The 25,712-nt window shown below is 33.4% G+C and overlaps 1 protein-coding gene across 1 annotated transcript in view; it reads right to left on the bottom strand.

Annotated features, from left to right (window-relative positions):
• Nucleotides 1-24,970, bottom strand: part of ZPLD1 (zona pellucida like domain containing 1) — a 39,585-nt gene extending 14,615 nt beyond the window's left edge. Inside the window, exons 1-4 of the mRNA XM_026700496.2 lie at nucleotides 24,865-24,970; nucleotides 6,705-6,925; nucleotides 3,678-3,859; nucleotides 2,921-2,993 (exon numbers count right to left, since the gene is read on the bottom strand). Of these exons, the coding sequence (XP_026556281.2) occupies nucleotides 2,921-2,993; nucleotides 3,678-3,859; nucleotides 6,705-6,925; nucleotides 24,865-24,970 (582 nt within the window). The remainder of the gene's footprint in view (nucleotides 1-2,920; nucleotides 2,994-3,677; nucleotides 3,860-6,704; nucleotides 6,926-24,864) is intronic.
• Nucleotides 24,971-25,712: the final 742 nt, after the last annotated feature.

The raw sequence follows: 25,712 nt of genomic DNA, 5'->3' as shown, positions 1-25,712 counted from the left end.
AAACTACGAAGAGAATAGAATTAACATTTATTTATATTAGGGCTAAATGTTTTTTGAAAGATCTAAAGACGATGAAGTACAAGTCCCAGAATCCTTCACTACTGAGAGTTAAAGTCTGTGTGTGTGTGTGTGTGTGTGTGTGTGTGTGTGTATGTGTGTGTGTGTGTATCAGTGTTGGGATTCAAATTTTTTTACTACCAGTTCTATGGGCATGGCTTGGTGGGAGTGGCTGGGGAAGGAGACTGTAAAATCTCCAGTCAGAGTGAGATTTGCTGGTTTTCCAAACTACTCAACATTTCTGCTACCGGTTCTCCACAACTGGTCATCATGGCTAGGATGTCAGTGAAAGTGTCTTCTTTTACAATGGAAGTATGATTAGTGAAGCAGTTTGTGGAACCCATATGGAACCTATATCCAGGCTGAATAACTGAATTAGTTGAACTACTGTTGCCTTGTGCCAATCTTAGTGCTGATTAATCAGAATGCTTCTAAACTGAAAAAAATATCATTATCATTATTGTTGTTGTTGTTGTTCATCATTATCACCATCATTACCCAGATTATAATCCTTACATATGTTTTCAATATGTTTCATTCTATCCATGTCACTGTTTTTTCATCTTGGTTTTTTTTAAATTAAAATTTGAACAGAACATAAGGGACACAATACAATGATTCCATATTATAATTATAATTAAAAACAATAATAATAATCATTATTTTGTTTATTCACCCACAAAATATTTGGGTCAAGAATTCATAGCCCAAAGTTTATTTCCTACACCTTTCTATCTTTTGGCAAACATTAATAGAAAGAGGATAGGAAAATTACACAGCATATGTGATGATGTTATTATGTGTGGAAACATTGAGTCATGCCAGTTTTTTATTTTAAACATCTATCCAGAAATTGTTTTAACAATAATTAAGATTAATGAAAAAAATACACAAATTCAAACCCTAGTACAAAGCTTCTCATGTCTACTTACAAGTATCTACTCCTACAAGAACAATCAATTTAAAAATGTACTTTTCCTGTTGATTTCAGTGGAATCTACTCTGGAACTGAAATTAAAAAAAGAATCCACTGAAGATGCAAAGAAAGCTAGATCACAAAAAAAAGTATAAACACAAAGCCCAGAATTGGAAAAAAAACATGCTAAACAAGTTAGAACTTAGAATAAGCTGACAATAGCAGATGCTAAGAACTGAATAAGGGCTTCCTTATACTGTATATGTTTAGAATGAAAGGAAATAACTAGTAAATAGGGACTGAGTGAAGAATGTAAAATGCTGAGGAGCAATAAAGGATCAGGAGAGCAATCAATTTATCTCTTATTTTTATATAATCTTCTTTATAAAGAATGTATATGTTAAACAGTGAACTTGTGAAGAGCAAAATGCATGCCTTTGAAAACTGAGCCAGGTAGACATGGACATAGAATGTCTTTATATCTTGAATGAATTTCATCTGAGGACACTCCAACTGCATTCCAGAGCACAGAAAAAATTAGAATTTCCAAATGTATTTTAAAGAAATTGCAGAGAATGGAGAAATAGATCATAAAGTGGTAAATCTGTAAGCATTTTAAAAACAAGGTGGCAATCATCAACGTGGTAACAATGTGCAATTGTTTAACTTTTATTCCCAGACTGACTTTCTCTCCATCTTTTCATATAACAATTTTCCTTCATAAAGTGTAGTAATAAAATATTTTCACTTTACTGAGCATTTGACAAAGTGTGTCATGGCATCCTGATTAGCAAACTAATTAAATGTAGATTGGATGGCATAATTCTGGATACATACTTGGCTTGAAAATCACAATCAAAGAGTTTAATATTATTTGGATCAAGTTCAATGCCAGAAAGTACAATCCTAGGCTCTGTACTGGTCCAAAATTTTATTAATAACTGGGTTAAAATTATGGAGAAAATGTTTCAGGTCTTTCAAATTTTGATGGCATCGCTAATATACATGATGACAGAAATAAAACTCAAAATAATCTTGCTTGATGTATGTTTGAGATATTATTCTACACAGAATGAAATTTATTGGACAGATCCAAAGCTGATCACTTATCAGATAAATCTCAGATGTTCCAGTATAGGATAACCCCTTGGTTGGTAGCAGTTGGTGCAAAAGACCATGGGATATTCATTGGCAACTGAGTATGAGCAGTGTGACACATAGCTATCAAAGAGACAGAAGCAATTTTATCAATTTTTATTTTCAAATTATGTTGATGGATGAGTTTCATTTTATTCTAATTTGATCAAAGTAAAATTCTAACAACTATATTAATTTAAAGGATTAGTTTCATTTAAAAAGGTCAAAAAGGAATGATTAAATGCTAGAAACTAAATGTATGGGGAAAAAAGCTTAAAAGGTGATTCGGCCAGTTTTACTTTGGAAAAAGAATAGACGATGAAAACCTACCCTCTAATTTTTTACTTGAAGCAATAGTGTAACAAAAATAGCTCTGCAGAATCCAGAGCCAAGAATCAAACAGAAAGATAAGTCATTGAACAGGTCAGTTCTAGGAATTCTTCTCTAGAGCAAGAAAGGAGGCAGGATTGGCCAAAAGACATAGAGGTTTCCCATGGGGACATCATAAGACACTGGTTTTAGAGCTTGGCAAATTGAGAGAAAGTCATCTTGTCTAGGTCAAGGTTTGGCATCTTCAAATGTACACTGGGTTTTCATACTTCCTCTCTTAACTACCTTAGGAATTGCTTGTAAATGGCTTTTGGATGTTAAGGACTTTCAGAAGATTTCATTAAATCAGATACGTTTCCTTTTATCCCTGCTGAAAGAAGTTTAATGCAAGTTTAAAGACTTTTAAAAATGAATAAATAGCAAAAAGATGTCTAGAACATTTGTTTAACAGAACAAAAATATTTATTTGTTTCTACTTACATTGTAAAGGAGCAAATTCAACGTGCTTATAAATGTACCATTGTTCTCTCTTACAGAAATTGCAGCTGATGACCTATGAATAGATTAGAAAGCAAAACTATTTAATGTCATTTATTCAATTTTCTTTCTTATTAAAACAAGAGAAATAAGCTAATTTTATTTATTTATCAAAATTTGCAGCTGCTTATCTTTCTCACAGAAGGAAAAATAAATTCATGAATCAAATAATTAGGAAATAAACACAAAATAGTCATTCAGTAATTTATAGGGTAGCATTTATTTCTGAGCCATATATTAAAATTTTGTTGAGTGAAAACTAATCAAATCTGAAGTAAATCAGTTCAATAACTGTTTTGTGTATTTATGTGCAGTGAAGCATCTAAATATCTTCTAAATATCTGTGATTAATAAATATTTTGGAAGCAAATTTTATTGTGAAACAATAGACTAGTTCAAATCAAATGGTAAACTAAATCCTGGGAATCACATTCTTTTAATACTGTTTTTCTTCTTGTCTTCCTTCTTTTTTTGTTTCTCTAGATTTTCATGACTGATGACAATTTTATGTATAGAAAGGGAAAGGGCCAACATTCATACAACTGTCTTGTGCTGAGAATGTAATATGCTTACAGAACACAACCAATTCCACTTTTCTAAAACCTGAACAGTTTCATAATAAAAATGGAGCAATCACAGTAACTTTTGATTATAAAACAGTAGTTATTTCTTTAAAAACCAATCTAATATTCATACTTACGAAGCAAGTTGTGTATTGTTGACTAGATATTCCAAAGGATAGCTACAGCTAAATTTATACAGAAGTCCTGGTAAATAGCTGATGATTGTTGGTGGATCTGGGGTATCTATATAACCTGAAATATTACCTATTTGGACTGTGGATGCATTGCCATATACATTGATACCTGGAACTGAGGTTACCTATTAAGGATAAAGCAAGAAAATTGAAATTACAGAGAGGTAAAGCTTATAGTAGAGAAGAATCTATCAAATTTTGTGATCTGCTGTCATTGGGGTGGGGGTTGGAAGTTGGGAGGTTATTTTTTTATTTGTTTATTTTTTCCAGATTTTGTTCTATTGTACTTTATTAATTTATTTGAATCTTTTTATTAGTTTTTTAAATATGGTTTTACATTGTGTAAGCCTCCTCGACTCGCCATGGGAAAATAGGTGGCAATATAAATTCAATAAATAAATAAATAAATCTGATGGGATTTTAGTGCTTAAAACCATCTTTATTATTTCATTTGAATGACTGACTTAATAGTATAGTACATTTTTAAAAAAATTTGGGTGACTTATCCAACCCTATTGCTTTTCTTTGCAATCGTGAGGGAAAGAAATTAAGCTACAGGTAACCACCTCTGACAAACAGGCAGAATGTTATATTTTGATACAGAATCTTGGATAAATCAAAATCTGTTGATCACAAACTTTTTTGTGAAATTCCCCTTTAAAACATTGGGGCATAATTGGCCTTTTGGTAGAAGGAAGCAACATCACAAATATTTGAATAAAATAGCTGGTGATTCCTTCCTTTAATCAACAGCCCAAACGAGGCAATTATCTTTCATTTTTATTTCTTCAGAAGTGCCTGATGGAATTGTATTACATTCTGACATTTTTACTGTGGCTTTCAAGTTCAAAACTGACGAGTGCTAAGTAATCAAACTTGCAATGTTTGTATTTAGAGAATGAGGAAAAAGTGAGAATAATATGGCTTTGTTGTAAGCCATATCATTTCCAAATTCATACAATTGGTCCAACTCACAACATTTAAGAATATTTCAGGTAAGCCTAGTTGAATTAAAATCCTCTCCGTTCTGTAAGAATTATTTTTGTCTACTATCCTACTCCATCCATCCCATATCAATTGAAATAGTAGAGAGAGAGAGACTTTACCATTGCCAGTCAATTCTATCATAGTCATTCTTTAGCACTATGGGTGGTTAATCTATTTCTGAAAGTACAATAGATAAGCTATGTATGTTTGGATTAATACTGAGTTTGCTGGGGGAAAAGATTATCATTATGATTTATCTGTGGCTAAACCTTCTCTTAATTTTACCAGCTTCAAGAAAAAGACAGCTCAAGCAAAGTCTATGTATACTTATTTCCTAACAACAGCTGTGAATGATGGTAAATCACTTCAATAGTAATGTGTTCCACTTCTTCCTGCAGCATTTTTGGGTTAAAAAAAAACTTTACGGAAGTCATTAATTGTCCTCACAAGAATATTTTCATATTTTCAAGAACAGTTTAGAGTGATGTCAAGCCTTGCCTGGGGATGTGGAGGAAGGAGATAAGGGAAAGAAATTTCTATAAGCCCTCCTATGTAAATTAGTGGCAACCAAGTAGAACATAGGATTTACCAAAAATGCATTTTAATTGTATATAAAACACTCTGGATATTACTTTTCTTTTTTTTTTTAATTGTAACTTCCTATAGTTAGACTTGCATTTAATCTTGAATCTCTCTCTGTACTGGTCAATGGTCAACCCAAACAGTAAGTTTTTCATCTCTTTTGTTTTCCCTGATTAACATCTAACTCTTTTTTCTTGTTGGTTGTGATCAATGAAAGCTTAACTCTGAGACATTTATCATTTTAGACTCTCTTTCCTCTTCTTTCCTAAATGAATCTTAAGGGTGGCTACTATCCAATCACTTAACTCTTCTTGCTGATGCAATACTAGTCTTCTTTCTTAGTATTCACTGTTCTTTCAATGGCATCTGTCAGAATTCTCTGGGTGAATTCTCTGGGTGAATTCCTGGATGCAGGAATCTCTTCTCCACTAACTTCTTGTATTGGTCACTTCTGTACCATACAGCCGTGTTATAGCACTTCCATTTTGCAGTTCTTGCAAACCATCCCACTGATTTTGCATAACATGAAATTTGTTCCCCTTCCACTCCTCTTCTGGTCAGATTTAACTCCAAAGTTCTACTGCATTTCCAATTCAATTTCTCCGCTCATTTCTTGTCTACATACTTATAACAATAGCAATCACTGTGAATGCCCTCTCACACTTCCAAATGATGTTGACTGGTATATTATTAGGCACTACTGCCACTACTAGTATATATTAGGCACAAGTGATAGGACAGGGATGAATATACAGATTATTATTACATGCAGGCAAAAGCTTCACTGCAATGATCTTACACTTCATAATGAAATGGGAAGGAAGGAAGGAAGGAAGGAAGGAAGGAAGGAAGGAAGGAAGGAAGGAAGGAAGGAAGGAAGGAAGGAAGGAAGGAAGGAAGGAGAGAGTGAGAGAATATCTTCTTGGAAGAGTCTAAACATTGAATCTAAATCATAGGTCTTACTTATGTACTCTTTATTATGGAATTGAGAATATTAATTGCCCAGAAAATTTATTCCTTACTAGCAAACCAGAAGTGTGTGAATCTAAATTTAATATACAAATCAAATATAAACTGTTTATTAAAATGGTATAAGTTCTTAAGGTGACAGAGCGATTAATAGATGACATTTTACATTTCCACTCTCCAATAAGAGTTGTCTATTATTACTGTTTGTTTCATAAATTGAAATCATGATTATATTCCATAATATTAGAACTAAGGGCACAAAGGAATAAACACTTCTTTGAAATGAAGGAGGCAATCTATCACCAATCAGAACATTATTGATCTTTAAATTAAAAGCATTCATATTTGTATGTCATGCCCTCATTTCACACAAGTTTATGTGCCTAACAACACCTAACAACTGTATGTAGCTTCTGAAGATTCTTGTCTTACCATTAAAGAACTTCCACAGGATTCCAAAGTGCTGAGATTGATTATGAAAATTACCACTGCTGGAAATGTGTTGTTGTTTATAAATCCCCTGCAGTGAGAGTCCCCGTGTTTCCCATTTAGTGCTAAATCAGTTTCAGAGTAACCAGAAAACAGGACAGTGCAAAAATTAATCTTCATAGTAATTGCCTGAACTCCACAGTAGATGTTGATATCTTGTTCTGCTACAATAAAAAAGGGAACTATTTAGATTGTGTTAAGTTATATTTTTGAATGTTAAATTAAGGAAATAAACCTAATTTCAAATCAATTTTAAAACAGACAATATAAGAAGCAAACTAAAAATAATAGGAATAATACATAAGGAGGTCTCTTACCAATAAAATTATGCCGTAACTGAGAATACTACACTCTACATCTTAATAACATAACGTTAATGTGATTTATCTTCATGTACTTCCTTGAATGATGGGAATGTTTCCCTGAAAATAAGACCCTGTATTATAATTTTTTGCCACCCCAAAATTGCACCAGGTCTTATTTTCAGGGGGGATTGTCATCCACAGAATCACCTCAGTTGTGCACATCACCGCCAGCCTCTTTTTCACTGTCAGAGCCCTCAGGAACTTCTTCGCACACCTTGACCCATTTCTTCTGCAGCCAGCAAAAGTTTCCTGAAGGCCTCTGTAGCTGATAACATAACTCCAGATCAGCTGCAGAGGTCTTCAGGAAAGCCTTGCTGGTTGCAGAAGAAATGGGTCAAGGTGTGCAAGGCCTGGCTGCAACTATCCGAAGCTAAGTAGCAGGGCAGTTCCACCCCTCCCCATTCCAATAGAAAACAAGCCCCAAATATCCCCAAAAGTTTCAGTAGCACACTATCATTTATATTTTGCAGATAATACTCCCTTAGATAGCCATGCCAGATAGCAATCATTTAATGTTATCAGAGACAAATATGTAAGCAATAAATAATTAGAATAAAATACCAGATTTCAATTTTAAATAGAACCAAAACATGGGGTTTTACATACACACAAATGATCTAAAAGCAATAATTGATGAAACTGCCTTATAACATATACTCAGATGAATAAGATTCACAGTACTAGTTTATTTATTTTTGGCAAATAGCAGTTATAAAAAAATTATAATAGGTTATAATTATAATAGGCTACGTTGAGAGGTTGAGATAGCAGAAAGGACGTTGAGATAGCAGAAAGTTTTCTAATAACATTTTAGCACAATAACAAATGTATCTGCTGTTTTATAAAACATTAGATGACTTACATGAGGGAATAGAAGGGAAACTCATTAAATCTGCAGATAACACTAAGCTAGTAGGAATAGCCAATACCCCAGAAGATCAGCTCAGAATCTGAAAAAAATCTTACAGACTTGAGCAACATTTCATGTCCAACAACATGAAATGTGGAGAAAACCAAGATTTTACACTTAGGCATGAAAAACCAAAGGTACAAGTACAGATTAGGTGAAACTTGTCTCAAAAACAGTAACTGTGAGAGGACCTTGGAATCCTAGTGGATGATAATGTGAGCCAGCAGTCACTTAAATATGAGCCAGCAGTCTGTAGCAGCAGCCAAAAGCTAGACCAATCCTTGGTGGCATAAAGGTATAGAACCAACAGAAGTATAGAATCTAAATCATATAAAGTATTAGTGCTGTTTTATAAATATTCTTAGTAAAACCACATCTGGAATGCTGCATACAGATGTTGATACTTTGGAAAAAGTGCAGAGAAGAACAACTAGGATTATTAAAGGCCTTGAAGACTAAAACATATGAAGAACAGTTGCAGGACCTGGGTATGGTTAATCTAATCTAATCAAAATAAATTAATGCTATCAGCTTATCATACTTTGAAATATAGCCATTTAATAGAATAGTTGTAATGAAAATTTTGCAAAATCTTACTAAATACTGTACATGTCTCCAGGATTTCTTTCACATATGGAGAGCAATTGATTGGCTATAAATGGATCAAGTAGGATTTTTCTGTCACTTATCATATATTGCTAATAAATATATCTATGACATGATGCATTTTGTTTTCCTTCCCTGTTTACAGTGCATAATATAAAATTGAGTTATTTTTTTAAAAAGTGATACATTATACCTATGAGAATCAGAGCTGATTTGATTCAAATGGTTTTTGGCATTATTTGATTTACTTTCATAATTTGAGGCAGGAGGCTAAACTGGTTCAATTAAATTGTTTCAGGACTCATTCACAGCTTATATTGCAGAAGATCAAAACAGCTGTATCTGCTTTGTTTTGATGAGATGAAAATTAAATGGGTAATAAAATCATTAGAGAATATTAACCATGGCTACTTAACTTAGCTATCTTTAGTGAATGTATCCCATAAACTGTTGTTCTTCATTTGAGAGGAAAGTTTAGAAAACAACAGCATAGCAGCCTATAAATTATCCAGCCAAGAAGTTATGTTATACTGAATTAATGCAGCAAAACTATTAACTCACTTTAAAAATTAAAATATTGTTTACAAATATACTTATCTGTTTACTGGTTTCATGGGGTCCCAATAGATTGACAAGAAATTAATCTTATATCAATGGGTATCAGGCTAGAAGAATATTAGTTTTAAAAGGTACAGTATGTAAGCAAAGACTGAGTCTTTAAGGTAGCAAAACAAGAATCTCTGATTCTCACTTCATTATTATTGTTATTGTTATCATTATACAAGGGACAAATAGAAGAAGTCTTCAAGGCCATGGAGGAACTTAATAGCTACATGATAATTGTTATCTTCCAACTAGCTACATTTTTCAGTGAAGATCACCATTATATGTTCTCAATTTACGTTTCTAGGGTCCATTAGTTATTGACATAACCATTCAATGATACATGTAGGAAACACCTTTACTTGTGTTCCAGTACAACAATAAGGCCATTAGTCCAGTTCTTCTTATGAAAGACAGTCCATAGAGCCCATAAAGAATACTCACAATTCTTATAATAATAAACATTACACTATTTTCCAAATGCAATAATTATCTGTTTCTATAAAAATGCCACATTTTCTGCAGCTTTGGATCTGTAGAATTAGAAATGTATCTATGCCTGGCTTTCAATGTCAGTTTCATTCTTTGCTATTTACTTTTTTTGTTTTTCTTTAATCTGAAGAATCTGCAGAGTAAACTTTGCCCTACATAAATGAACTACAAATGAACTACATTTCATAGATGAAATGTATAAGCTAACTAACTTGTTTTTGAAATGTAATATAATGCAAAATAAATGAGTGCCATCAGCTTATCATACTGTACTTATATATCACAACTCCATATTTTATCCTTTATCATAGCTATATTTGTTTAGGACATCTCCTTTAATAGTTAATTGCAGGCATGTATGCATACATGAATGTGTACAGCCCATCTAGTGTTGGCCAATAACATATAAGCAAGCAGTTTCTATATGCTAGATTGTGTAAAATGTTTAGATACTTTCATAATTTATTTTCCATGAATAGGTTACATGCCATTAAAATTATCAAGTACTGCTTGATCACACATGCAAGGAAAACTGCTATTTTACATTCAGGCTCTTGTTCCTTTTTTGTCCATCAAATTCTTTTTTGCCTGCCAGTGAGTTTCATTTTCTACTGCTTTTATTCTGTCTCATTCAGAATAAAATCCTCATGCTGTATCATGCTATTATTTCTGCTAAATGGGTTAGGATTATCAATCAATGGTTGACACTTACCTCTATGCATTTATGTACCCTTGCAATAACAAGGATATTAAACCAATCAATTTTCTTCCATAGTGAGAAAAAAAATCTGAATATGACATTTTAGCACTAGAAAAAGGGAAAAGGGTAAAAGATCCTATGTTTATCAAAATTCAAACTTTTTTCCAGGATTCGGCAGGATTCTGTTTGTTGCTTTTTCATCTTCTTCTTTTGCATTTCACTCTTGTTACAATTCATTTTTTCTGGGACTGAAATAAATCTTCTATTGTTGTTGATTTCATTGTTAAGTGTTAATAGCTCACTACAGCCTCTATAGTGAGGTTAACTGCTGCTTTGCAAAACCTGATTCAATCGTTTGTCTTGCATATAAGGGACTACTTAAGGGATGACTGGTATCACATGCAAAGTTTATTGAAACATCTCAATTACTGGTAGAGATCTATCTTTTGTATTCTATTGTAGTTTGAAACCAAATGAAGGATAAATCTTGTTTCCCAGTCTTGGTGAAGAATGCAGTATTCTTTATAATCTGCCCCTTTAGCTTAAATAACTTTTAAGGGACACCTGCTTACAAAAGTGAGCCTGACCAGAGATATGAGCCTAGAAGCCAATAATTATGAATATCTGCAGAAACTGATAGGTACATAAGAATGCCAAAACAAGGATCATGAGGTCATAGTGTCTTCTTACATATGTCACAACACACATATGAAAGGGAGGAAGATTGCCATTCGCCCTCAGGCAGACACAGAAGATGAAAAAGCAACAAACAGAATCCTGCTGAATCCTGGAAAAAAGTTTGAACCAAAACCTGTGGAACACCATAAAGCAAGTACTGAGGGTGAAACCTTTCTCCCACAATCAACAGTAACAGGAATCAGCCCTTGAGGAACAAGCAACATAATGCTACCCAATCTCAAAGTCTGAAGTCATTCCAAAAGAAAACCATAATTGACAGTATCAAAACCCACTGAGAGTCCAAAAGCAAGAATATTCTGCTTCTATCTTACTCCCACTAGAGATCGACCAAAAGGGCAAATGAAATCGTTAAGTAAACTTAACAGTTTACTTTCTTGACTGAAAGATATCCAGATAATCTGCTTCTTCCTGGATTATCTAAACCTGTTATGCAACCACCTTTTCAGCAGACTTCCCTAGGAAGGAAATTTTGGAAACTGGACAAAGGTTATTCACTATAGATGGATCTAGCAATGCTTTTTTGAAAAGGGGGTGAATCACTACATTTCTAAAAGATGCTGAGAAAACTCCTTTTGTCAGAGAAGAATTCACCACTCTCAGCACCAAGTCATTAAAGGTGAAACTCGAAAAATTAGAATATCGTGCAAAAGTTCATTTATTTCAGTAATGCAACTTAAAAGGTGAACCTAATATATGAGATAGACTCATTACATGCAAAGCAAAATAGTTCAAGCCATGATGTGTCATAATTGAGATGATTATGGCTTACAGCTCATGAAAACCCCAAATCTACAATCTCAGAAAATTAGAATATTGTGAATAGGTTCAATATTCTAGGCTCAAAGTGTCCCACTCTAATCAGCTAATTAAGCCATAACACCTACAAAGGGTTCCTGAGCCTTTAAATGGTCTCTCAGTCTGGTTCAGTCGGAATCAAAATCATGGGAAAAACTGCTGACCTGACAGTTGTGCAGAAAACCATCACTGACATCCTCCATAAGGAGGGAAAGCCTCAAAAGGTAATTGCAAATGAAGTTGGATGTTCCCAAAGTGCTGTATCAAAGCACATTAATAGAAAGTTATGTGGAAGGGAAAAGTGTGGAAGAAAAAGGTGTACAAGCAGCAGGGATGACTGCAGCCTGGAGAGGATTGTCAGGAAAAGGCCATTCAAAAGTGTTGGAGACTTTCACAAGGAGTGGACTGAGGCTGGAGTCAGTGCATCAAATGCCACCACACACAGACGGATCCTGGACATGGGCTTCAAATGTCATATTCCTCTTGTCAAGCCTCTCCTGAACAACAAACAATGTCAGAAGTGCCTTACCTGGGCTAAAGAAAAACAGAACTGATCTGTTGCTCAGTGGTCCAAAGTCCTCTTTTCTGATGAGAGCAACTTTTGCATCTCAATTGGAAACCAAGGACCCAGAGTCTGGAGGAAGAATGGAGAGGCACACACTGCAAGATGCTTGATGTCCAGTGTGAAGTTTCCAGTCTGTGTTGATTTGGGGAGCCATGTCATCTGCTGGTGTTGGTCCACTGTGCTTCATTAAGTCCAGAGTCAATGCAGCCATCTACCAGGAGATTTTGGAGCACTTCATGCTTCCTTCCACAGATGAGCTTTATGGGAATGCTGACTTCATTTTCCAGCAGGACTTGGCACCTGCCCACACTGCCAAAAGCACCAAGACCTGGTTCAGTGACCGTTGGATTACTGTGCTTGATTGGCCAGCAAACTCACCTGACCTGTACCCCATAGAGAATCTATGGGGCATTGCCAAGAGAAAGATGAGAGACATGAGACTGAACAATGCAGAAGAGCATAACACCTCAGCAATGCCACAGGCTGATAGCTTCCATGCCACGCCACATTAAGGCAGTAATTGTTGCAAAAAGGGCCCAAACCAAGTACTGAGCACAGATGCATGCTTATACTTTTCAGAGGTCCGATATTGTTCCATGTACCATCCTTGTTGTATTGACTGCATGTAATATTCTAATTTTCTGAGATTGTGGATTTGGGGTTTTCATGAGCTATAAGCCATAATCATCACAATTATGACAAATCATGGCTTGAACTATCTTGCTTTGCATTTAATGAGTCTATCTCATATATTAGTTTCACCTTTTAAGTTGCATTACTGAAATAAATGAACTTTTGCACGATATTCTAATTTTTTGAATTTCACCTGTATAACCTCACTGGAGGCTTTGGCCTTAGCCACCCAAATTTCTCAGATTTTTAAAATTCTGCCAACACAGAAGGGCTGAAGATTACGAAAAAGACACTTGTGCTTGCTCAGCAATACATGTTTTCCTGCAGGATATGTTTTGAACACTATAATTTACACCTGCATGCAATGAAAAAGAACGTCTGGATGCTTATCATACATATTTGCATCATTTAACTTGTTCTGTGCTTTTACAGATATAAACCATGAAATAAAAGTGCAAATAATAAATGGATAGCCTTTTGCTAAGGTGAAAAGGCACATTTATGCAACTAACTAACTAATTTATCTCAACTAACACTCACCAAGACTCTACATGCAGCTCAAACCAGCAAAATATTCCAATAGATTTGGTACAATATCCAATAGACGTTTTAATCTTGCAATGGGAGTGCTACTTGCAATACATATGAGAAGTTAAATCATTAAAAATGAGTCTGTTGCTTATCCCTAGTCATTTCACAAATTTTCCACAATGTAAAGAGTGAACAAACATACAATACTTCAGATGAAATGAGTTTCCTTTTGTAACATTCCCCAATTCATAATTGTTTACTATGGAATCGTATTTGTAAAAGAGGTTCAAAATAAGCACAGTGCTCGACTCTGATATAGCTATTACTATATGTCAATGTGTAATCATGCTTCCTCAGAAATCACCACTGTATCCATGACAACAACTATATCCTGTGAAGTTAACATACTTTTAATCTACTCCTCAGAATTTTCCAGAGTATTTTCACATTTTAGGATCAAGTTGTCACAGGAAATTGAAAAAGAATGCAACCATACATGCAACTAGTTTGCCATGTCTCATTTCATTTCTGACAACTTGTGAAAAGAGAATCATGAAGAGCATAACAACGATGATCAAGTACTTTATTCTAACCTACTGGTATTTTCAATACTAGTCACCTACACCTAAAAAAACAGATAAAATTTGAATCTGCATGAATATAGGATTTCTCAACAGAGGTATCAACTGTGACAGGTATATTAATCTTACAGTAGTTAACATCATTTCTGATCCATATACTGCTAAATTCTTCTCCAGATCTGCTCTTAACGCTGGTTGCTATAGATATCCATTCAATTTATATGGTAGTTGTGTTATATCATCATTATCATTATCATCATCATCATCATCATCATCATCATCATCATTGTCATCGTTGTTATTATTATTATTATTATTATTATTATTATTATTATTATTATTATTATTATTATTATTATTATTATTATTATTGCAGCACCTTGGTATTGAAATGTTTGTCAGCTACTGAAAAATTTCCCAAAGTAATTATTGTGTTACTTACTGAATTAAAAGGCATGTTTAACATTAGTGTTGACACATGAATGTATTTTTGCATTTTGTCAATCTGATTTTATTTAGAACAAACATGAATTTAAGAATTAAACAATAAAAATTCTTTGGCTATGTGTTCTTAGCAAATAGTGTCTTAGCAAATCTCCACAAGGTACAGTCCATAAAAATTGTAATGCCAACTGTTTCCACTTCCATATGCAGTCTACGGGGATTCTGGGCCTTTGGATTTTAACTCAGATTGTCAGAAATCTTAGAAGAAATGGGAACAAATGGGAATACCTGAGATCTATTACTTCCTTCTGATGTTGTTCTGATGATATTTTGATCTAAGAAAGCAAATGGAAATCATGGTGGATGACAAACATCATACAAATATCACCACAAGGCAAAGTCTACAGTGTTATATATGGCACTGAAATGTGTTCTAATGTAAAGAGAATCTCTTACTGTTGTTTTGGTATTCTCTAACTTGGTACTGCACTCGTACAATTCTTTTTTCACTATCATAACTAATGAAAACTTTTTTGAACCAATATGCAATAATACATCTTTTCAGCCTCTCTACTTACTAAACACTTTTGTCCAAATTTCATGAATATAATTGCAAAATTCTTTATCTTTTAGGAAAAAATTATAAAGCTGATTATTCCTTCAAAAAACTGTTACTAGATCAACATCAGTGAAACTTTGAACTTTGTTCAATTGCATATCATATCTCTCCCATGATTTTTTAAAAATGTTATTACTTGCACAGGTACATATTGTTATATAATGGATATAAAATATTTGGAATGGTAGAAATGAACAATAAATTATGCATATGGGAATTGTCCATATGACCTAAAGCATATGTAATATTTGAACAATGAGTTAATATTTATGATTATGCCAAGCTGTAATTTCACATGCTAAATGGCCCCACATTTAACATCTATCATTACCATGAACTGAAATCAGTGAAGATTTTTGTTGTTATTAATAGCCAGTATCCTGCAGTGGAATTGATCACAACCAAATCTACCAAAAATAACTCCAAAGCTAGAGAATTTTTTTTAGTATTTTTGCCCTACTACCTATTCTTAAAACTGTCAGGGAGTCATTGTTTCAGGAAAATATTTCTCATTTTTCCAATTAGTTTGGTTTTACATTTCAATAAATCATGACCTAGGCTAATAGGAAGTTCAGACACTCAAAAAAGTTTTTCAAACTTCCACAGCAGAACAACAATAATTGTTCAAATTTCTTTCAACTCTGAAATGAATCGTGATACTCATTCCGTATAGGATTTGCAACAGCTATGTCCAATTTTAGCAGATTAATCACAACTAAACTGCCCAATTGAACATCTTCCAGAGAAGCCTTATGTTAAAGCAATGAGTGACTAGGCAAAATGTGTAATAAAATGAAATGCAGATAAATTCAGACAAACCTTCAAATGTGGAGAGATGTAGAAATGGTACAGTCTTAAAACACCTTTGTCAGTATCAATCAAAAGATGTACTGCATCATGATCCTGGCACAAAGAAGCAGCCCTCAAGTCAGAAGAATTATTCCACAACTCTAGCCATTCTACAATACATTTCTAAATGATGATGATGATAATGATGTCCACCCTATCAGAAAAAGACTTGTGTGTCATGTTACACTCACTGGTGTCTATTACACCCTCACAAGTTAGATATTCCTAACTCCAGAAAATCATTCGTCAGACTACAGGATTCCTGAAGGACTACAGTACAGAATACATATCATGAGTGCTTAGTTTTCATATTATAGAATTTATGGAAAGTGTAATATTTGTATCATAACATTAGTATTGAACTATTGTTTAGTTTTTGACATAATTAGAAGGAAAAGAGGTGATGTGGCATTCTGTTTAATATGCTGTATGATCCAACATAAGTTCAAGGGACACTTGTTTACAGAAATCAACTAGTCCATATTTTAGAGCCAATCAGAGAGAAGGCTTGGGGCCATATTAAAAATGTGTAAGGCAAGGCAGAAATAGTTTAATATCTTCTAGTGTTAAGGAATTTTGTTCCAATCTCTTTCATTTCCACCTTTTGCAGGGACCTTCAAGAGGTTTAGCAATGGGGAAGAAGACTTTGAGATTACAGTGTATTTATTTTGGACTAAGACAAAAAGATTCTGAGAAGCAGCAATAGTTAGAAATGACTTCACCTCCCATTTCATTTGCATTAATTCACCATCTCCCACTTCATTTGCAACAAAGTCCACAAAATCAAACCTCCAAAGCATGCATGCATACAGTGCCATGCTACTTTTTGAGAGAAAAATGGATGAAGTTGGAAAGAGAAGAGTAACAGTAATAACTATCCTGACTGGAGTAAAGAGGCAGTTCTAAATACACATTATAGGAAAATATTTTCCAATTTCTGCTGAACAATAAAAAAAATAGATATTTTCTCCCCCACCTACTTTCATTAGTTACTTCCACAGTTCTATGCATCATTTTTGTAGCTCATACATGTACATGTTTGATCGATAATAAAATATTTAAACTATTTGTGGAAATGATGACTGGACAAACATATTGAAAATCTGAAGAGTTATTTATGATTTCTTTTATAACCTAAATTTGTCTTAAGAACAAGTTTTAGCAATGCTAGAACAATCTTTATCTTTAACATGTTAGGATAAATATTGCTGAACAAGAAACATTTAACCTTCTACATACTATAATTATTTTTCATGCTATACTGCTATATGGATCATTAATTGAAACAGGGAATTTGTTAGATCATCATTATGATTTAGTGTTTTTAAAATATCAAAGAATTGCATATTGACATTATTCAGCATGTCAAAATGAATAATAGCACTATGTTTTCAATTACCTGATGATATTGGAATGTTGAACGCAAATATACACATTCTAATTATGGTGAAAAGTGACAGTGTCTCTAGATCAATTTAACAGTGGTTCCTAAAGGAACAGAAGAGATTTTATCAATCCAGGAATCTATTATTAAAATAAGTGAAGGGGAATGGCAGTTACTTAGTAATAGACTATATATTTTTCCTGCATAAGATTTCAATCAGCATTCCTAATGCAAAGGACAGGATTTGGAAGAACCTATGCATGATTTTTTTAAAAAAAAACACTGCCCCTATAACTGATTCTACAAAATATGTTAGCTTATGTATTTTAAATATTGTTGCTTCCCAGCTGTGAAATATAATGGACATTTAACTAAACTATGAAATGAGATCATATCCAAGACATTTATCTACTGTAACTATAACATTACCTGTAATGATACACTCATGATTGGTGCCATTATCTCAATCTTCCTGCATTTAGGGTTCCTTTAGCAAGAGGTCCATGCAGATATAATTCTGTTCATCACTTTTGTATGAAATAGTCTTTATGGTTAGTTTATATGTATGTTTGGGTGCATTCCCAGAAGCCATGATGTGGACCATCAGAAGCTCTGATAAACTAAGAAGAGTACTAATATAAATTGTCGTGGTCTCACTTCCCCACAACATTTTACACTACATCTATAAACTGTGAATATATGCACAGGACTCTTCATTTCACGTTACAATAAATGTATTATAGAATGTGCAGTTGGCATTACTGTTATCATAATTACTTGCTTAGTGACCAAAAGGGCTAGAATGAAGGGAAAAAATAAAACAGGTATGTCAAACTGGGGGCAGATCCAGCCTGTGCAGTGCTTAGTTCTGGCCCAAAGGGTCACCCTGGGAATAGCAAAGGACTGGCCCGTGAAATTGGAGCTCTGTTTTTGCTGGCAGAGGGTTGCTGGAGACCATCACAGCCAAAAATGGAGGTCAGGAGCCCATTTTTGCTAGCAGAGCACTTGGGCCACTACAGGTGCCCCTGACATGAGTGACATCAAGCTGACCATGCCCACTCCAGCCATGCCCCTGAGGTCAAATACAACCCTGATGCAGTCCTCAGTTAAATTGAGTTTGACACTCTTAAACTAAAATGTAAGTAGGTACATAAGTAGGGAGGGAGGGAGGGAGGGAGGGAGGGAGGGAGGGAGGGAGAGAGGGAGGAAGGAAGGAAGGAAGGAAGGAAGGAAGGAAGGAAGGAAGGAAGGAAGGAAGGAAGGAAGGAAGGAAGGAAGGAAGGAAGGAAGGAGCCAACCTTTCAAAATAAAACTTCCAACAGACAAACCACACTTCATTAATCACCACTTATTAGTGTTTGTGTTTATAGTGTTGTATTTATAGTTTGATGGGTTGTTATGAAAGAAATAGCAAAAGTCTAGTCCATCATAAGATGTTGGAAATATAAGAGTGGAAAGAATGCTTGCCTATCCATCATCAAAGGAAAAAAAAACATGAATATCAGAGATTAAGTCAAAATAAGTAGCCAAAACTTTGCTTTCAGATCTTTCGCTATATATAAATAATTCAGAAGATGTCTGCTATCATTATTTCCTTTTTTGAACAATATAATTTAAAAGTTACAAGAAGAGTTCAGAAATATTTGGGAATCCCAAGGTACCCAGTAATAATCATTATTACCAAAAGTTATTGCCAGTGTTATACTTTTTTTTCAATCAGTAACATTTTAGAGGTACCACTAAACTTCATTTTTTGTTGTATTAAAATATCAGGAAAACTTTTGGAAGCAAGTGTTTAGTTTGTTTTTCTCACAGTCATTTCTGCATTAAATCTAAAAGCCAAATAATGCTGTGGCTGGTAATTAACATATTTTTATTCATTCATTTCAAATATAGTACTGGAACAAACTATAGACTTAATTTACCAAAAAATATAAGAATAAAAGGAAATGTAAAGTCATAAAAATAGCACAGAGAAACAGTTATATATTTCTAGAAACATGATGAAAATAGCTCACAGCATTGTAGATTTAAGTGAAAAATATGACATATAATATTATTGAACAATGCTTTTATAATGTTTTATATTTAATCATAGATCTAGTTGAAAGGTATATAAACTCTGTGATTGCTTAGACATTATACTGTTCAGACTCATGTCAACTCTGAAATGGATCGTGACATTCATACGTATAGGATTTGCAACAACTATGTCCAATTTTAGCAGATTAATCACAACTAAACTGTCCAACTGAACATCTCCCAGAGAAGCCTTATGTTAAAGCAATGGGTGATTTGGTAAAATGTGTAATAAAATGAAATGCAGATAAATTCAGACAAACCTTCAAATGTGGAGAGATGTAGAAATGATACAGTCTTAAAACACCTTTGTCAGTATCAATCAAAAGATGTACTGCATCATGATCCTGGCACAAAGAAGCAGCCCTCAAGTCAGTAGAATTATTCCACAACTCTAGTCATTCTACAATATATTTCTAAATGTGATGATGATGATGATGATGATGTCCACCCTATCAGAAAAAGACTTGTGTGTTATGTTACACTCACTGGTGTCTATTACACCCTCACAAGTTAGATATTCCTATTTATGGAAAGCGTAATATTTGTATCATAACATTAGTATTGAACTATTGTTTAGTTTTTGACATAATTAGAAGGAAAAGAAGTGATGTGGCATTCTGTTTAATATGCTGTGTGATCCAACGTAAGTTTCAAGGGAAACTTGTTTAGAGAAATCAACTAGTCCATATTTTAGAGCCAACCAGAAAGAAGGCTTGTGGCCAATATTAAAAAATGTGTATACTATAAATAATAATAGTTATAAATCAGTGCCAAAAGAGACAGTACTTCTATTAAAGGTCTATGTATTGGGAAGACTTATAAATTGATTTTCAAACAAGATTTGAAAAGATTGAATCTATTCTGTTTCATAATTAATATACACATACTTTTTGTTACCATTTATAATAAAAAAGCACACATGGATATAAAAGTCTACATTGGCTTTCAAATCTGTGGGTAAAATTAAATTACTGCATCAGGATGTGCTCCCCATTCAATGTGTATAATATTAATGCTATAGAAACATGGAAAGTCAGCCTTGATCTTATTCCATTGTTGCTTCTCCACAGTCAAAGACCAAGATTTGGCATAATAATATTGTGATGTGCTTATTTTTATTCTAGAACCTGTTGGAACTATTAACAACAATAACAAAAATGTAACCTTAATCTCCATGATTTCTTTTCTATATTCACCTTAGCATAGTTATTTCCTGTATTTAAATCTAGAAATGATGAGGTATTGTCATCCTTTGTTTCAAAGAGAAGACATGAGCAAAGATTGAGGAAGGTGCTGTAGGACATTAGCATAATACTATATACACAACTTACTCATTTTAAAAGCAAGGGAGAAGGAACTGCTTGAACTCATTGGCATAATGAAAAGAATTAACTATCTGATAAAAGCTCTGTAGAAACTGACAAAATAAAATATTCTAAAAGTTTTTTAGTACTGAAAATTCTTATGCATCCTTGAAAGACTGTTTTGAATCTTAAGAATGAATGCAATGGAGAATTTCAAGCAGGAGAATTTCATTGTTAGTGTAGTAACAGAGCTGTACAAAGTCCTAGAAAAAGCTGCTTCACAATGGGTGGGTTCACATATAAAGAATTATTATTTCATCTTTACAAGCTTCATACAGCTGCTTTGAAAGTTGCCCAGGGCTGTCTCAGCATGAACAAAGGGATACTTTGCACAGCCTTAGAAGTTCCAAAATAACTGTACAAGAGGGAGGTCACTTTTACAATTTGATCTTATTCCATTGTTGCTTCTCCACAGTCAAAGACCAAGATTTGGCATTTAATTTGTTTTACTTGAGCTTCTGTTAAAAAAAAAACCAAACATCTGTTCCCCCGAATGAGAATATTCTTTTTATACATATATGTACTTTAAGATACATAAAAATGAAAGACTAAAAAGGAAAATAAAAACAAAACAAACCATAAAATAAAACAGAAATATAATGAAAGTCACTTGATACAAATTTTAAGCATATCATTAAACCTTGATAACGCAGCACTATATTGATCAGACTTTCCATTATACTGATGGATAGCCTGTTTATAGATGGAAAGTGAATACAGATTGTAATCATGGGGCTCTGCTGTCTTCTCAGCATTGAAGAGTAATGTTTTTATCAAATGATTATCAACCATTTATAACCGTAAGTGTGCAGGTTAGATTATCAGTGGTAACAATGTCTAATTTATGGCCTCAAATATCTATTAATATTGGGCATCAATACTGGAAAAAATGTTTTGTTTCAAAAAGCATCCTTATAGCAATAGCACTTAGACTTATATATTGCTTCATAGTGCTTTACGACACTCTCTAAGTGGTTTACAAATTTAGCATATTGCCTCCAACAATCTGGGTCCTAATTTTACCAACCTGAGAAGGATGGAAGGCAGTCAATCTTGAGCCAGTCAGGATTGAACTCTTGGCAGTTAATAGAATTAGCTTGCAATACTGAATTCTAACCACTGCATCTCTTTACAAAAGTATAATGGCACTGGAGCAAAAACATTAATGTATATTGACTATGGAGATTCTCAATCATCCAAATCATGGTTGTCTCAAAGGTGCTTTTTGAAAAGACAACTGGGCTTTCTTTGTTTTTCCTTGAAGACATTTTTGCTCCTCATCCAGGAACTGAAGAAGCTTCTTAGATGAGAAGCGAAATGTTTCCAAGCAAAACAAAAAAAGTCCAGTTGCCTTTTGAAAAAGCATCTTTGGGACATTAATGTATATTCTATAATGTGCATCCTATAACTTTCAAAACTAATAGCTTTTCCTGTTTTCATAGATTTAATGGTGCCATTGTTTGAAGACATAAAAGTTAATATAAAATATTATGTGATTAGTTGTAATTTTTGAAAGACAATGTTATTTAAATTTGGTCATTTATTTCTTATAAATATTCCCCCAAATAAGAATAATAAGTAAATATTTTTTAAAAAGCTTGGAAAGCTAAAAATCAACTTTCTGCTGAGATTTCCTTACAAGGCATATTGATAATGAAGTATTTGGTTTTGTCTTGTTCCACAGGCAAAGTGGACAGTTTTTCTCAAAATGGGAAACTGAAACCATAATCATCAACTATGCAGAGATGGTATTCAGTAGGTTCTGACCAGTTCTGGAGAACCAGTAGCGGGAATTTTGAATAGTTCAGAAAACAGGCAAATACCACCTCTCACTGGAGATTTTACAGTATCCTTCTCCTGCCACGCCCACCAAGCTACGCCCACAGAACCAGTAGTAAAAAAATCCGAATCCCACCACTGCAACTATGCTATCAGTATCATTGTCATCAAAGGTTGTCCTTCCTCTAATTTAGCCATCTGGTAATAAACTTCTCCAAGGCATCTGGTGCAAATATTTCTTCATGCAATAATCTACCTATAAACAAAAATCTTGTAGAAAAAGAATTCAGTCTTTTTTTATTACTATTAGTTATCAGATAAGTTTGCCTCAGTAACTCTAACCTTAACCCTCAGTAACTTTCATTTTGATTTCAACTGTCAGAGGTTGGAAGAAAGAAATCTGGAAAAAAAAATCATTATCATGTTTGCCTTCTATTTGAAAGATCTCACTTGGCAAGAGAAATGCAGAAATTTCACAAGAGCAGCAGAGAAGGCTATATCTAAGTGGCAGTGGAAGCCAGCTTCAAAAAACTTCTATTTCAAGTATCCACTCGGGTAGCAGTGAAAGGAAATGGCATTTTTTTTTCCTCTGAATGCTGCTATAAGCTTATCTTGCTCATCGTTATAAGAAATGTTTAGAAATTGGAAATTATCTCAGTGATAATTGAATAAGTGGATTACTTCATTTTGAATGTTTTCTTTCAAAATGTTTTCCACATCTGTAGCCAGCATTTACCACAATATTCAAGCAAAGTATTTCTTATTTTATGTGAAATAATCTTCAGAACCTTCAGCTCTGCCATGTTTTTATCTAAAGCATTACATCAAGTTCTACATTTCAGATTCAAATTGTGCACAAACTTTCATCTGCATTCATTCATTCTACAAGTTTGTAAATAATGTGAAAGAACTTTCAAGACAATCAGAAGCCCAACTGAACTTTCTTGTTTTTCTTTTTGAAGTTGGAACCAGCTCTAGCCTAGCTGGAGGTGTTGACTTATCAGAAGGGTGAATAGAAACTTGGTTTTTTTCTACCATCTCTGTTTTGGATGAAAGATATAAGGCCCATAAGCCAGCAGTTTAGATAGGAAAAACAAGTCATGATTTCTGTTCCCCATTAAAGAATAAAGCCGTCTAGAAATAAAGAGATTACCATTTAATCCAGAATTCTAACTACTAAAGTCAGCATCCTACCATGTCAAAGAGAAATCATAAATCATTTTCAGTTATTCATTACTAATTGCTCAGATTTATCAAGTCATTAAATTAGCATTTAATAAATTTTAAATTTCTTTCAAAGCTCAATTATTGTACTATTTTATTTTGTAATTATTATTTTTTCTGAGATTAAGTATAGACAATCAATTATTTTTAATATGCTATGCTGTTATGTACAGTAAGTTTAATGTATAAAGATAGGGTTAATCAAACAATCCTGGAGGAGTATTTTAGTAGATCAGTTCTGTAGCTTTTAGAATTGGTTGAGTTAACTTGGAAACAGAAAGAACTCAACTAACCATTTATTGAAGATGCCTCCCTTTGATTTAGCCATCTCAAGATGGCAAAATAATACAAATTTATGTCATGTACTTTCTGCTTCTAATTATTATGTACATAAGGCTGAAATAATCTATTCATACTCTTGACTTGGAACTTTGTAAGGTTTATTGGGAAGGTCAGTAAGATACTTTAATTGAGAATTACTGGCAGTTTTTAACTTTTCATGATCAAAAACTTTAGGATAATATTCTTAAATAATGGTAATCACAGAACTAGCAACTGTATATGTGTTTTGAATTCAGCCTTAAGAACAAAAATCATGAATTCTCTCATTTTACAGTATTGTTAGAAAAATGTGTTGATGTATTAAACTCACTGTTTTAATGACAACATGAAACTCTTATTTTTATTTTTATTACTAGGGACCATACCTGAATGAAGCAGAGCTGATATTTTTATGTTCTTCAATGGAATTCAGTCACTTAATGAATACTCTCCATATGCTTCTTTGACTAAAAAGGTTGGCATTTATTGCAAGTAAGTACCCTTTCAAAGCAGGGGAATAAAAATTTTACATTTAAAATATAATAGTAAATACTTACCAGGAAACCTGCTATGTAAGTTAGCATCACAGTTATATCCATTGAATTGTGCAGTCACTGACAGCAATTTTACAGACAGCAAAAGCAGGGGCCGTATTCGTTCCATTGCAAACCTAGGAAAACATTAGGCAGATTATATTTGAAATAGAATGCTATACTTGGTCTGATTTTAGAATAGAAGTCCGCAGTATAGGTAAAGTAGTTCTTACAGAATGTGAATTTCTACTTGTAATTAATTAAGAAAAATCTATTTTCATTCTTCTTGCATACTATTCAAAATATTTTATTTTATAATTTCTTTTGTTTCAAAATAAAAAAAAAATTCTTTTAAATTCCTTTCCCTCTTACTGTGTACTTACTTCTATGTTGGGTTGTGGACAAAATGTTTGGATTATTCTTTTTTCTTCAGGTTTATAACAAAGGATGAATGGATTGTTGTCAGCAGTGACACTTGTTTTAATTGTTATCTGTTGTTTATAAATATCACTGTTCAGGTCAGTTAGAACAAATTAATAGTAACAGGAAAGGCTACCAATAAAAAGCTAGAACTGTTTAATGTTTTGTTTAATAATGATAACTAGTAATATGTTTGTTAGGAAAATGCCTAAGCAAAATAAAGTAGACTATAGGTATAGGTATAGGATTAGGTAGGCTTTCAGTTTTATCAGATAACCTGATTCAAATAAAAAATGTAGAACATATGAAAACACCCTATATTTTTATGTCTTCTGGATCAAATGATAAACTCCTACGTTCATTTTTACCTGTTTTTATCTTCACCTATCAAATAATGAGAATCTACTTAGTGTCATGGTTAAGGCACCAAGCTAGAAGCCAGGAAACTGTAG

This window comes from Pseudonaja textilis, chromosome 7 (assembly GCF_049901715.1).
Source record: "Pseudonaja textilis isolate UNSWEBS1 chromosome 7, rPseTex1.2, whole genome shotgun sequence".
Taxonomy (NCBI): Eukaryota; Metazoa; Chordata; class Lepidosauria; order Squamata; family Elapidae; genus Pseudonaja; species Pseudonaja textilis.
Note: the sequence above shows the minus strand (reverse complement) of the source record. Positions and strands in the feature narration are given on the sequence as shown.